This window comes from Motacilla alba, chromosome 19 (genome assembly GCF_015832195.1).
Source record: "Motacilla alba alba isolate MOTALB_02 chromosome 19, Motacilla_alba_V1.0_pri, whole genome shotgun sequence".
In the NCBI taxonomy this organism is placed as follows: Eukaryota; Metazoa; Chordata; class Aves; order Passeriformes; family Motacillidae; genus Motacilla; species Motacilla alba.
In genome coordinates, this window is record NC_052034.1 from 10,785,940 (window position 1) to 10,799,573 (window position 13,634).

At 50.1% G+C, this 13,634-nt stretch overlaps 1 protein-coding gene across 13 annotated transcripts in view; it reads left to right on the forward strand.

Annotated features, from left to right (window-relative positions):
- TSPOAP1 (TSPO associated protein 1) overlaps window positions 1–9,577 on the forward strand; it is a 69,295-nt gene extending 59,718 nt beyond the window's left edge. For 10 of the 13 annotated variants that reach the window (XM_038157756.1, XM_038157746.1, XM_038157745.1 and 7 more), the window contains 3 exons: window positions 189–260; window positions 1,747–1,875; window positions 8,270–9,577. In XM_038157756.1, the coding sequence (XP_038013684.1) occupies window positions 189–260; window positions 1,747–1,875; window positions 8,270–8,485 (417 nt within the window). In that variant the 3' untranslated portion in view covers window positions 8,486–9,577. Of the gene's footprint in view, window positions 1–188; window positions 261–1,746; window positions 1,876–4,976; window positions 5,037–6,761; window positions 6,905–8,269 lie in introns of those variants that run through there. The other 3 variants (XM_038157750.1, XM_038157752.1, XM_038157753.1) reach the window with 3 other exon arrangements.
- The last annotated feature ends 4,057 nt before the right edge of the window (window positions 9,578–13,634 follow it).

Sequence of the window (13,634 nt, forward strand, 5' to 3'; positions counted from 1 at the left end):
TCCCTAGCAATGAATTCCAGAGTCATTCACTTCCGTTTCCCTCCTGCATCCTGGTCATGCAAGACCAAACAAAGTGGGCTCCCTCCCTTGGAGTGAGATTGGGCAAGAAGCCAAGGGGAGCCTGTGTTCCTGGTGAGTAATTCCAGACAGTGCTTTTCCTGTGACCTCTGTTCTCTGGCTCTTTGCAGGCTGAACTGACCTTCAGTGCTGGGGATGTTATCACTGTCTTTGGGTCCATGGATGATGATGGATTCTACTATGTAAGTGCAGGGCCTGGGAGGGTCCTGTAGTTACGCTGGAAATTGTTGCAGTTCATGGAGTGGCAGTGAAGCAGAAATCAGGGCACAACGTATCCTGCTTTTGAGAAAAACATAAACCCCTCTCTACTTAATGCAGGGCAGCCTGTTTCTGGAGCTCATTTCTCCTGCTGTAAATCCAGGAGAAATTACAGAGTCTTGGAATGGTTTGGGGAAGGGACCTTAAAGCTCATCCTGTTCCACCCGCTGCCATGGGCAGGGACACCTTCCACTGTCCCGGGGTGCTTCAAGCCCCATGCAGCCTGGCCTTGGGCACTGCCAGGGATCCAGGGGCAGCCACAGCTGCTCTGGGCACCCTGTGCCAGGGCCTCAGCACACTCACAGCCAGGAATTCCGTCCCAATATCCCATCTATCCCTGCCCTCTGGCAGTGGGAAGTCATTGTCCCTTGTCCTGTCCCTCCATCTCTTGTCCCCAGTCCCAGTCTCCAGCTCTCCTGGAGCTCCTTTAGGCCCTGGAAGGGGCTCTGAGCTATCCTTTGGAACCTTTTATCCTCCAGGTGAGCCCTGGGGTATCCCAGCCTGGTTCCAGAGCAGAGGGGCTCCAGCCCTGGGAGCATCACTGGGGTCTTTAAACATCCCAGTGGTTCTGAGTTTATTGTTTGGTATCAATTGCCTGCAGGTGTCCCAAAGCCTTGCCTGCATTTTTCCATGCACACACCAGCTGAACCAGTACCTGCTCCAAGCTAACATTTCACCAGGCACTTGGACACTTGGGTCAGAGGCTGGAATGGTGATCCAAGGAAGCAGACACATTTCCGGGGCTGTGCCTGCCCTCCAGCTGTGTTCCAAACTTGAGCCTTGGCCCTTGGATCATCCACCTTTTCTTGCATGGGAAACACTGTGCCTTCACACGTCTGACTTGAGGTTGAGCTCCAGGTTAAGTCTGAGGGCATCACTGAGAATGTTTTGTTTGATCTTTTTATAGTGTTGGACAAGCAGCATTGCTAGGGTGGGTTTTGTCTCACCCAACCACCTCCTGTTGAACTTGATAAATATTTGTAGGAGTACAGCAGTGCAGCTCTGGGCCTCTGTGATCATGGATGCAATGCCTGTGGGACATTGGACCAGTACTGCCTCATTCTTTAAAGACATCAGTAAATACCAGGGCAAATTAAAGGCCTTTAGGGCACCTGTGGCACAGTCATATTGCAGTATGGTAGTGGAGATTTTGAGTTTGTAGAAATCACCATAGTCACAACTTGCTGTCATCTCTTCTTCCTTTACTCTCTTCTGTGTTTCTGTGCTCTGAATTGTTCCACAACTAAGCAAGGATGTGAGTTCTGGAATTTTCTGAGGATCCTTCCCATGTGGATGTGTTCTGGACTTGTCTCAGCCTACAGCCCAACCTTCTCTGCAGGGCACTGCACCTCAAGTTGTTACTTATGTCTCCAGAAAAGCTGATGTGAGAATTTAATGTTGATCTTGCAGGGAGAGCTGAACCAACGGAGAGGGCTTGTCCCATCCAACTTCCTGGAAGCTGTCCCTTTGGATGGCAACACGGCCAAGGAATTCCATTCAAAAGATAAAGAAGCTTCTCTGCTGAGTGCTGAGAGCCAGGTGAGATGTGTGACTGCATGGTACAGCCATCCAGCCTGGGATGTGTCTGGAGCTGGGCATTGCATGGCATGCAGCACCCATGGGATCACTGAACTTACTGCATGCAGCCAGTTCATCCCAAGGGAGTGCCAGGAGCTCTTCCCAAAGACTTACTTGTAGTGCAGAAAGTGGCACAAAACAACACCTGCTGGGCCTCAGTGTGGTCAGGTGGGCAAGGAGTATTCAAATCCTACCAGCAAATTGTTTAGATCCCCTGAAAGGTCAGTGGGAAAATCCTACTGGAAGGAAAGGTTCAAACAGCTCCCCAGGCACATGAAATTCCTTAAATATTATTATATCCGTGCCAAGGAGTTCTGGAATTAGCAAGACCCAAACACCAATATTCTTCCATCCACCCCACATTAGATATATCTTAATCCAGGCTGAGGTGCTTCTGGAAAAATTCAAAACACACTGAGGAGTTTCCCAAACAGATCTGGGGGATGGATCCTATGGTTTCAAAAGCATTCTCCAGAGTGAAGGAATTCAAAGGTTAAATTAACGCCTTGCATTGTATTGCTGAGACTCTTGGAATAAAAGCTTAAGTGGGAGACTGGGGTCATGTCAGGGGCTGAGGCTAAAAGTGCAGCAGCTTCTTTGTCATTCCTGGACCCCCAGTGCTGTCTCACTGTAGAGAGGGAGGCAGGAGGGACCCAGCTTGGTCCCACCTCACATGGGCTCAACCTTCAATCCTTCTTGGGAGGTTGTTGGCACTGTCATGTGGTGTCAGACCCACATGAGTCAGAGCAGGTTGGCTTTGAGCCATCCTTAGGGAAGTAGATGGCCCTGAATCCTGCTCTGTTGATCTCCCCACTGGTGCCATCCCAGCTTTCTGCTCTCTGCAGCATTTCTTGGCCTTTTTTTCATGCTCAGCTCTTCCTGTTGTCTGTATCTGTATCTCTATCTTCAAATGCTGCCTGGTCTTCCTTCACCTTAGCCCTATCCCTTGCTTCCAGGCATTCCAGGCTTTGGGGGGTTCAGGATTTGCACTCCAGCCTTGATGCCTTCTCAGGCAGAGCAGCTGGCTCAGATAATGAGGTTTGTGGGCACTTTGTTGGACCATCTGCTGACCTCAGCAGCTCTCTGGGGTCCTTGTACTTCCCTGGTCCTTGCTGGGGAATCACAGGTTAATCAGCTGTTACTGCCAGGGTTTAAGAGCCCAGAGGTCACCCAAGTCTAACCTCCCTGGGGGTTAACAAGGATGCAGAGTGCGGTTCTTTCTTCAGTTTCCCTCTCAAAATTATTTACTCTTACCAAATAACTCATCTGTTGAAATAGAGGGGGCCAAAGGAGACCTCAACCAGTAAAATAAAGGTGGAATTTTAAGTGTAATTTAGTGCAGATCTTCCCCTTCCCTCTGGCATCAACCAGCAGTCACAGGGCCTGTTTCAGATCCCTGGGGTTGTTATTCTAGCCCCAGTCCACATCCTCCCAGGGACCAGGGGGAGTTCAGGTAACCTTGTCTGCCACTGGCAGGTGTGAAGGGTTTGCAAAACCAAACCCACTTTCCTCTCTGTTCTCTGCTGCTGAGTTCAGTGGGTGACTGATGCCCTGCACAGCACTTTGGCCCACATATCCCTGCATGCTGAAGGTTGGAAGCTCTTCTCCTATGTTTTATGACTTTTTTTGAACAGAAGTGCCTTTCAGGTGTGTTAAAGACAACCCATATAAAGTTGACATGTTTCAGGTTTGCCTGCCCTTCAAACCTTTCCATTTGTCCCTAGTCCTCTATGCCTGAGATCCAAGGGAGCCTCCCTTTACACTGGCTCTGACTTTTGGGTGCACAGAGCAGGAATCTGTTTTGGTTTGGGTTTGGTACTTTCGGTACTCTCCTGATCCATGAACTGCTGTTCTCTGTCTGTAGTGGGAGGACTGGAAAATTCAGATAATGATTATTAAACCAATTTTATTTCAGTGGGAATCAGCTTGAGCTCCCTAGGCATGACTGTGGCTGCTTCTGCATCGTGCCAGCCTGGCTGCTGTCCTGCTGCCTCCGTGCTTCTCCTGGGCACCTGTCCCAGGGGATTCTGGCTCAGCACCCCCAGCACTCCTCCCATTTGTGCTTTGCAATCCAGACATGTGTAAAAAGCTTCCAAACAGGAAGGGCATATTTGCCCCCTGTTAAAAGCGGTATATTTACACTGCTCAGAGCCAAACTGGTATTAATTAACTGCATTTAAGTGTATTTAATGATTCCTGAAGAGACAGAACCTGACCCCACAGTGGTTTTGGCTGTCACAGCAATCACAGCATCCCAACCTGTGGGTAGAAAACCTCATGGGAAAGGCAGAAGAAAGAAATACCTCCTGTAAAACAGACATATTCCATATCCCTCCCTGAGCTGGAATGAACTCTCCCAGTGATACAGTCATGCCTGAGGTTTTCCAAATTCCTATAACACTTTCACACAATGGAGTTAAGGAAAACTTGCTTGTTCAACTTGCTGTTAGCAGAGCAGGCTCCCTGCAAATTCCCAGTCCCAGCTTGAGCCCTGGCACCTCGGATGTGTGTGTACCATGGCAGAGCTTTGGACTTGGTTACAGCTTGTTCCAGTTGCAACAGAAGCTTCTCCATGAGTGATTTTTAAATCACTTGTAATTTTTTTGATGTGGTGTTCTTACCTTACCTGTTCTTCACACTTCCCTTCTCCCTGCTGCCCTTCCAAAGGCCTGAGAATAAGGACAATTTATTTCCAAATTGAACTGGGGAAGGTAGATACATTTTAATTATTTCTGAGTAAATCTTAAAATGCTGTCAACTGAAAAGGTAAAGCAATTAATTGAATTTACAAACTGACAACATTTGGGGATTAGAATAAGCAAACAAAAACAGCATAAAGGGGAGGATCCAAGAAGTTCTGGTCACAGCCAAAACACTCATGCTTACCAGCTCAGAGCAGCTGCTTTAACACTCTTCCTGTTGATGGAATTTTTTTCCATTACTAACATGTGGTTTCTGTCAAAGACTGACTGTAAAGCACCTTCAGAAAGTGTTTGATTCTAACTGATTTCATGTATTTATTTCTGCCTGTGTTATGCACCCGGGACGGTTCTTTTCTTCAGAGAATGAGGAAGAGAAGAGTCCAGTGATAGATATGAGTGATACATAGAGAGAGCAACCATGTAAGTGTGTGAGACCTTCAACCTCCCACCCAGCCCAGCACCTGAAAGGCTCCTGCATCTGGAGTTGGCTCCTATTCCTGCTTGTAGTTTGACAGGCTGGTCTGGAGCTGTGGTGGCAAATCCACGTTCAGGTCTGATGTCAGACCTTTCACTGCCACCTGGGTTCTGTGGTAAAGACAAACCATTCAGCACATGAAGTGCAGTTGGCTGGAACAATTATCTGGTGGTTTTGGGGACCAGAATGGGACTGTGCTGGATATTCAGGTTTGGGAAGGACCTGCTTTGTGTTTCAGCTTGGCCCTTCTGTTCGCATTAACAGCCAAAGCGTCGTTTGGCCTTTGCAAGGTCCTCCTCAGTCTGAGCACACTTCATGTTCAGCCTGGGTTTTTTTCCTTCTGGATTTTACTCCTTCCTGAGAATAGTCCTGTACAACCCCTGCCCACCATCCATTTAGGAAAATAGTAACATTTAGGCCCTAAAACCAACCTCGTATGGATAATTGTTCTGGGGCTGGGTGGGTGAGACCCCGGTTGTGGGGGCCAGCGGGAGCGGTCTTTGTTTTCCTTAGTTTCAAATGTTTGTTTTTCAGAAATTGTGTTAATCAGTAACACCTGAGAGAGTACTAAAAGCACCCCTGAAAACTGACATTACTCTTGTGTTTATCACTCTAATAACTTGTATGAGGATTTTGACAGAGCAGTTTTTCCTTTGTTTCTCTTAAAGAACCCCCAATTTTCGTATGATTTTTCCTCTTACCACATGAATCTGTGAGCTGGTTCTGTTGCTTTCCTGCCACATAGAGACCTCTGAGAGGAGGAGAAATTGTTTGTGGGGCCACTTCAGGTCTATCCTGAAACTGTTCCACCTTTATCAAAAAAGTGTTTTCCATTGGTGCATGGACAGAGCCTCCACTTCCCTGGCTGCACAGGGGCCTTTACATCCCTCCTACATCACTCCCTGAGTGTTGGTGAGCCCCTTCTGGTGCTAGCCCAGTGCTTTTGGACATTCTATCCAAGGATTCTTTGTTGCACAAATCATAGTTTCTGGAGCAGAACTTGGGGATTCTTACTTTTGCTTCCAGCTAAGAGAGTGAACTCAAATTTAGCCCTCCCCTGGCTTTCTTTTTCTATTTACCTCCATAAATCTTGCATTTCTGGCTGCAAATGGTTCATCTGGATTTATTTGGGTTTACCGCAGGACTCCTCAGACCTGACTAACACTGGGCTTATCAGGACCAAGTAGTGTTCTTTGCACAGTGGAGCTGCCAGGATAGACAGAGGTTGCAGCTGTTGCTGCAGCATTGGTTGGAGTGGACCTTTCAGGCAGAGTGCAGCTTTCCCAAGGGCCAGCCTGGGCCATCCATCAGCATGTGTGACATCCTACAGGATGTCCTGGGCAGCAGCTGGTCTTAGGGCACATTGCTGCACACCTGGAGTGTTGCAGGAGTGCCTTGGAAAGCAACATTTTCAGGTGAACAGAGAGAGTGAGCTCAGGAAAAGTCAGCTGTGGGATTGGTTATGATCATGGGGAGAGGCAGAGAGGAGTTCCAGCTCTGTCCTGTAGTTCAGGTAAAGGAGAGTCTGATGGCAACGGCACAAGTCAGTGATTGCTGTGAGGCAGAAGATGACTCTCAGCTTTGTGGAGTTGGGAGGGGTCACAGATTCACTCCAAGATGGAGCTCCCTGTGCTCCTGCCCACTCAGGACTGATTCCATCGATATTGTAGGTGCTGAGTCTGACCCAGAGCAGAGGTTTGTGCTCATCCTGGGGCAAAAGCGCTTCACTTCTGCAGCAGCCTGGACCAGCACAGCTTCCACCTGTGAGGGGAGGAGAGGTCATAGCCACTGGGTGCTCCTGGTCCCAAAGGAGGTGGGTGCTGAACCAGCAGTAGGGTGGCAGAGCTATTTTGACTTTCCACCCCGGGAGATTTTACATAAAGTCCCCACAGGTAATGAGCATGGCTGTGCTGGAGTGAGGCAGCAATGCTCTGGGCCCTGCTTCTGCCTTATTCAGCTGCTTGCCCTGGACTCAGAGTGGGACCAGGACCAGGCACATCCAGTCCTGCCCAGGGGCTGCTGCTGAGGTCTTCACACAGTTCCCCACCTGGAGTCTGATCTTCAGGAGTGCTTCCACTCAGGCAGAGTCCTGCTGGTACTGTCATCATCTCACATTCCCTCTGGGAGCTTTGGCTCCTGCAGACCTGTGAGGGACTCAGTGGGGCGCAGGTAGAGGGATGCTGAGGGTGTTCCAGTGTGTCAAAGGACTCTTCCCTAGCATGGGTCCAGCCATTCTCACCTTGTGTTTTGGGTAATGCCAAGACGGGATGTACTGCTGGAGCTTGGAAGCTGTTGGTTTGTGAAAGCTGTGTGGAAGAGAAGGCAGTGAGACTAAGGCTCTCCTAGGCCTCAGAAACCCAGAGCCTCTTCCCTGAGGAGCTTGACAGCCTGTTGGGAAAGCTTCACCTGCCAGATTGGTAATTGTCACTGTCTGGACAGCTAAGCCTAGTGAGAGGAGATTGTGGAAGGAAGGCTGCTGTTAGGAACTGATCTCTCAGTGCTTTGTGAAGAGGGAGCTGAGCCCAGGACTAGGGCACATTCTGACTTTCAAAGGGAACAGCACCATTTGAGACTGGTGGGTCCCAATTAACTATCTCAAACACTCAGGAACATTCCTGTGTGCCACTTGATCCAAGACTTCTCCATGTCCTGCTCCATTGGTGCCGCTGCAGAGCGCCAGACTTGGCTCTCTGCCCCTTCTGCCTCTGGTTTTGCTGGATGCTGAGCAGCCTTGCAGGACCCCCAGTTCTTCTGGACGTCTTGCTGGGCACTTGTTCTTATGAAATTGGTTTTGTTAATGTCCTGGCTTCTGTCCCATAGCATGCTGGGAGCTCAGCAGGCTCCATGGCTGAGGCATCTACAGACTCATCAGTACCTGTCCTCATCCATGCTCTCAGGAGCTGCTTCACTTGGCTGTGGAGCAGCATCTTTCACCATGTACCTAGTGGGTCTTTTGTGCTCTCATATTCTTAGCCCAAAGTTCAGGAATTTCAGGAATTCTTAGCTAAGGAAGGGTCTGGGTTGTAAGTACAAAATTTAAATCCACTGGAAACTTCCTAAGTGGAACTGCATAGAGGGGAGAAGGCCAGGTTCTCTGGCTGAGGTTTATGTTCGTGTGATCACCTTCAGCAGCTCTAACTTGTGCTTTTGTCTTTTGTCTTCTCTCTTTCCCACCCAGCTAAATCCAGATGGGTCTGTTGATCAGAGTGACTCCTCTCCATCTCCTCCTCTGCCAGCACCTTCCTGCCTTGTCCCAGGCGAGCAGAGTCCAGAGCAGGCATCGCTGGCCCTCCTCACCTGCAGTGATGTACCTGGGCAGAGTAAAAAGAAGAGAGGCTTCTTCTTCAAAGGGAAAAACCTCTTCAAAAGACTTGGTTCCAATAAGAAAAACTAATAGGGGGTTTGTTTATTCCATCCAGGCTGCCAACACAGCCCCAGAGACTGAGAGTTCAGGAGAAGCCCTCTGCAATAAGCTGATTATTTTCAAAGGGAAGAAGTATGTGTTGAATAGAGAAAACTCTGGAGGGTGTGGGAGCTGAGAGCCCCTGGGGAAAAAGTGTGAGGTGTGAGGGCTCAGCTTTGGGATCCAGCATGTCCTGGTCCATGCAGCCCTCGGTGCATTGGTTCCCTGTAAATATTTTAATTTAACAATTATATTCTGGCTATAAGTTAGCTAACTGGCTTTTCCCAGCAAAGCCCCAGTCCCTTAGGAGAGATCCCTTGTACTCCATACCTTGGTATTTCTCTGCTCCAAAAGAGGTCATGTCAACTCCTTCACTTCCTGCAAGGAAAATTTGCACTTTTCTGTTCCTGTGACTTCCCTTCGCTGTCTCTGGGCTGATGAGTGAGTTCTTATTTGTACTGTAACCCTGTAAATATGCAGCTGTGCCTCGGAGCATCCCACACAGCCTCAGTCAGCTTCCAGCATGAGGATCCTGGAGGAGGAAGGAGCGATGCCCTGGCAGGGGTCGGTTCTTCGGCGTGGGGGTGGGCTGCTATCAGCTGCTCTTGCCTGGTTCACCTTGACCATGCACTGGCTGGGGACTCTGCCTTATGATTTATCAATCGATTTATTTATCAATTGATTTATTTATCTACCTATTTATTTATTTATTTGTCCATCTGCCTCTCTCCATGGTTCCATTCAGCTGTGTCTGTGAGCTGCTCCCAAGCCAGAGTGTTAGGAGAGCAGCACTGGGGCTGGGCAGTTTGCACTGGTTTTGTAGGAGACCATGTGTTCCTGCAGTTGAGACGCAGCCCTGTCCAAGCATGGAGGGTTTTGTATGCCATGGTTTCTGTCCCTCCCCATGTTTCTTTCTCTGCATGTTCCAGTGGGTCCTTGTTCTGAGCAGGGCAGTTCCGTGAGCTCCGTGAGTGGTGCCAGCACAGCGGCCATAAGTGATGGTGGTATGGTATGTTTTTATTTAATATCAAATTTTATTATAATAAAGTCTATTTTCACAAAAATACATTTTCCTTAAAAAAAGCCAAAGATTCAGTGATGCTTCTTTGGGGGGATGGGTGAGGAAATTATACCAACCCCATGCACTTTGAGGGTGTTCTGCACCTTCTCTGTCCCCTTCTCAGAGGGACAGATGTGACTGTGGATGCTCCAGGTGTGAGGTGAGGGCAGGGGCTGAGGTGGCAGCCCTGGGGATGCAGGACACCAGGGAAGGCTGTGGACATGAGGCTGCCCAGAGTGCCTGGGCTGGATCCCTGCACTCCCAGCTCTTCTGGTGTGTGAGCATTGGGTCAGGGGTGTGGTCCTGCACCTCTGGAAATCCAGCCAAGGTGCCAGAAGTCATTCTGGGATTTTGGGGGGGAATTCTGCAGGATTCCCCTGACAGGAAGGACTTGTTTGGGAAGCTGCTGCTCCCTAGAGAGAAATACTTCATGAGGATCTTGATACCACGTTAAGGCACAGTGTCCTGTGGTGGGTGGGAGTCAGGGCAAGGACAGACAAGAGGTTTTGAAAGGATGAAGTGCTGCAGCTCTCCTGGAGTTTCCATGGCTTCTGGAGCAGCCTCAGTGATGAAATTCATCAGCAACCCAGAGCTTTATCTACAGCCTGTCCTCCCACGGAGGAAGTCGTTGCTGTTCTAACTGAATTTACCAACTGGAGTTTCTTAAGTGAGTTATTGAAGGTCTTTTGAAAGAAACTGTCATTGCTTTTATCAGTTCCTCCGGGGACCAATTGAAGAGCAAAACTTGTAGGACGAAAAGCAGTCGCTGGAACATTCTGGGGTGTGCCCAGAGCCAGAGGCCCTGTGAACCCAGTGCCTGCCTGGCTCCCTCGCTCCTGGTGCTTCCATCCTCCCTGCCCAGCTGAACCTCTGGGACCACAAGGTGTGGGTTGTGTCTCTACCTCCCGTAAATTTTGCTGGGATAGACCCAGACCCATCATTCAGCAAATTCTCCCTAGTTCAGCTGGTTCCCCAACACCAGACAGGCTGTACAGAAAAGCTCAGGGAAATCTCCATGAAAAAGATTTAAGATTAAGAGCTTTAAACTGTTATAAACATGAAAAACTACAAGAAACAAAAAAAGGGGCAAAATAAAGATATAATCCAGATGTTCTGCTTTGCATCCTCTGCTTCTAATCACTGTGCCACAGCCCAGGTGTGGATGGTACCTCTCTGCCTGGGGCAACTGCTGGTGGCATCAATATATTCCTGTTTTCCATTCTCCAGATAAGCAGCATGTAGTCTCTGAGTGCAAGGGTTTGGTGCTTGTGTTGGTGCTCACCAGAGGCTCAGCCAGGCCCATGGCCTTTCCCATTCACCCTGGTCTGGGAGCAGGGTCACAGTCTCCAAGGAAAGTAAACATTCAAGAGACAAAGCACCTCGCAACCCCCCACTTCCATGGTTTCTGAAGCAGTTGGAGAACGATTTTTTTTCAGAGCAGTTTGGCGTGGTGTTTCTCAGGGGTTGATGTAGGAGTTTGTGTGTTTTACATCTTCCCCAGTGACAAAGGCGCTCGTGCGCACCCTGGGCAGTGTCCTGGTGACACCAAGCTGTGTGTTGGGGTCACACACTGGAGGGCAGGGATGGGACATCCATGAAAATGATTTGGACTGTCTGGAGAGGTGGAGCTGTGCAAAACTCATGACACTTAACAAGGCCAAGTAAAAGGTCTTACGTGGAGTTGGGGCAATCTCAAGCCCAAGTACAGGCTGGGAAGAGGATGGATGGATGGATGGATGGATGGAAGGAAAGCTGCCTTGAGAAGGACTTGGACATGCTGCTGAGAAGCTCAACACAGAATCACAGAATGGCCAGGGCTGGGAGGGACATTAAGGTCATCTGGTTCCCAACCCCTGCCATGGATGTGCCCCAGCCATGTGTGTCAGAAACCCCCCATGCCCTGGGCTGATGTCCCACTATGGGCAGAAGGGGAAGGGGAAATTCTGCCTCTCTGCCTTGCTCAGGTGAGACCCCCCCCTGCAGAGCTGCCCCAGCCTTGCAGCCAACAGCAGAAGGACCTGGAGCTGCTCCTGGCCTGGAGCCCCTCTGCTCTAGAGCCAGGCTGGGAGAGCTGGAGGTGTTCACTTGGAGAAGAGAAGGCTCCATGGAGAGCTCAGAGCCCCTTGCAGGGCCTGAAGGGGCTCCAGGAGAGCTGGAGAGAGACTTTGGATAGGGGTGTGAAGTGACAGGACAAGGGGGAATAGCTTCACACTGCCAGAGGGCTGGGATGAATGGGATATTGGGAAGGAATTGTGAGAAAGAAACGGCTTCCTTGGCACAGGGTGCTCAGAGAAGCTTTGATGGCCCGAGCCCTGGCAGTGTCCAAGGCCAGGTTGGACAGGGCTTGGAGCAGCCTGGGATGGTGCAAGGTTTCCCTACCAAAGGCAGGGAGTAGAACAAGATGGTCTGTAAGGTCTTTCTGTGATTCTCTGAATTAAGTTCCTCATTGTGAAACACATTTTCCAGCACTGATGTGCACTAACTGTCCATAGCCTTTGAAACATCCTCATCCTCCTCCTCTATCTGGTGCTGATGCAGCAGGGGAGGGACTCAGAGCTTTGCAAATCCACCAGCTCTGCCCCTTTGCACAAGAGCTGTGCTGTGGTCTCTGTTGTGCAAACTGCTGGTACTTGAGCTGCTGCTGGATCCGTTTCTGTTACTGGAGCTGGTTCTGCTGCTGGAGCTAGAGCTAGAGCTGGAGTTGGTGCTGAAGCTGGGACCTCAGGCAGGCGTTCTGCTTCTGTCTCACGCTCCGAAATGGGTGGGCTGGAGACCTCGTGAGTCTCTTGGGTTAGGGTCACTCTGAAGGCCAGGGGAGGTTGCTGAGGGTCTCATTCAAGGAAGAATTATCCCCAGGGATGCAGGCCCCACCTCTGTTCTGGGTCCTGTCCTAGCACTTCACCACTATCCTGGGTGTTTTCATACGTCTGTTGGGAATTTTCTTGGCAGTACCACTTGCCATTGCTTCTTGTCCCATCCCTGAGCACTCTGAACAGCTCTGTCTGCTCTGCAGTGCTTCCATGAGACAAAGTCAAGAGCAAGGCTTCCAGAGCCTTCTTCCCTCCAGGCTGACCCAACCCAGCTTTCTCCTGGGCTCAGGTGGACTCCCTCCAGGTTGTCAAAACCAGTCTGCAAACAGGACCAGCCTCACTGAGCCTCACTGCATGATTTTTAATTTGTTTTGCTGATTTTCATTAAAATATTAAAGGACTGGGACCATCATCAGTTCATGGCTCCACTTACAAGGAGACAGCTTTGGGGATGGGGATGGTGCATCCCAGATTTGGGGTTGGACACACCTGCAGAGTCACTGCCAGAGGCACTGCACCACCTGTACCATTCTACAGCCACTGTGGGTCCTGGGGTGTCCATGCAGGACAAAATCGGGGTGAAGACCTTCATCCAACCAGTCCGGGGGAGCCCTGGCAGAAACTCGTTTGCTCCCAGTGTGTGCAGCTGATCCAAGGAGTTCTGATCCATGAGAGCAAACACAACTGCAATGCGCAGTGAGGGGCAGCTGAGGAGCAGTTCCTCTGCCTCCTCGTGCACTTCCATGCTCAAACACATCCCTTACTGATCCAGCAGTATCCCTCTGTCCTGTCAGCATTTGTCCATCAGATGCTTTTGCTCTGGGACAGGGAGAGGGGCTTTGGCCCGCAGCAGAGGAGATGCTTTGCCAGCTGAGCTCCTGGTGCAGCAGCACTTTGGGCAGACTAGATGCTCCAGACCAGCAGCTGGAGGGTGATGCCTGTTCAAATCATCATTCCAATGCCTTCTCCTGTGCAGGAAGAAGGAACAGCTCTTGTGGACCGCCAGCAGATGTGGGGCAGGGCACATCTGGAGGTGGGATGGGGAGTGCTGGGCACTGCAGGTGTCTCTGGGGGTAGATGTGAAAGCCTTGCTTTGACCTTTAAAAGCGGCCAAGTATGAAGAGCACCATGGGGGAAGGAACCTTGTCCCTGGAAGATATCCCCAGAAGGGCTCAAGACTCTCAAACCACCATGATGTGGTCACATCTCCACCTTCAAAAATCCCGGGAAAGCTCCGGTGAAGCATCAGGCTTCATGTGTATCCAGTTGC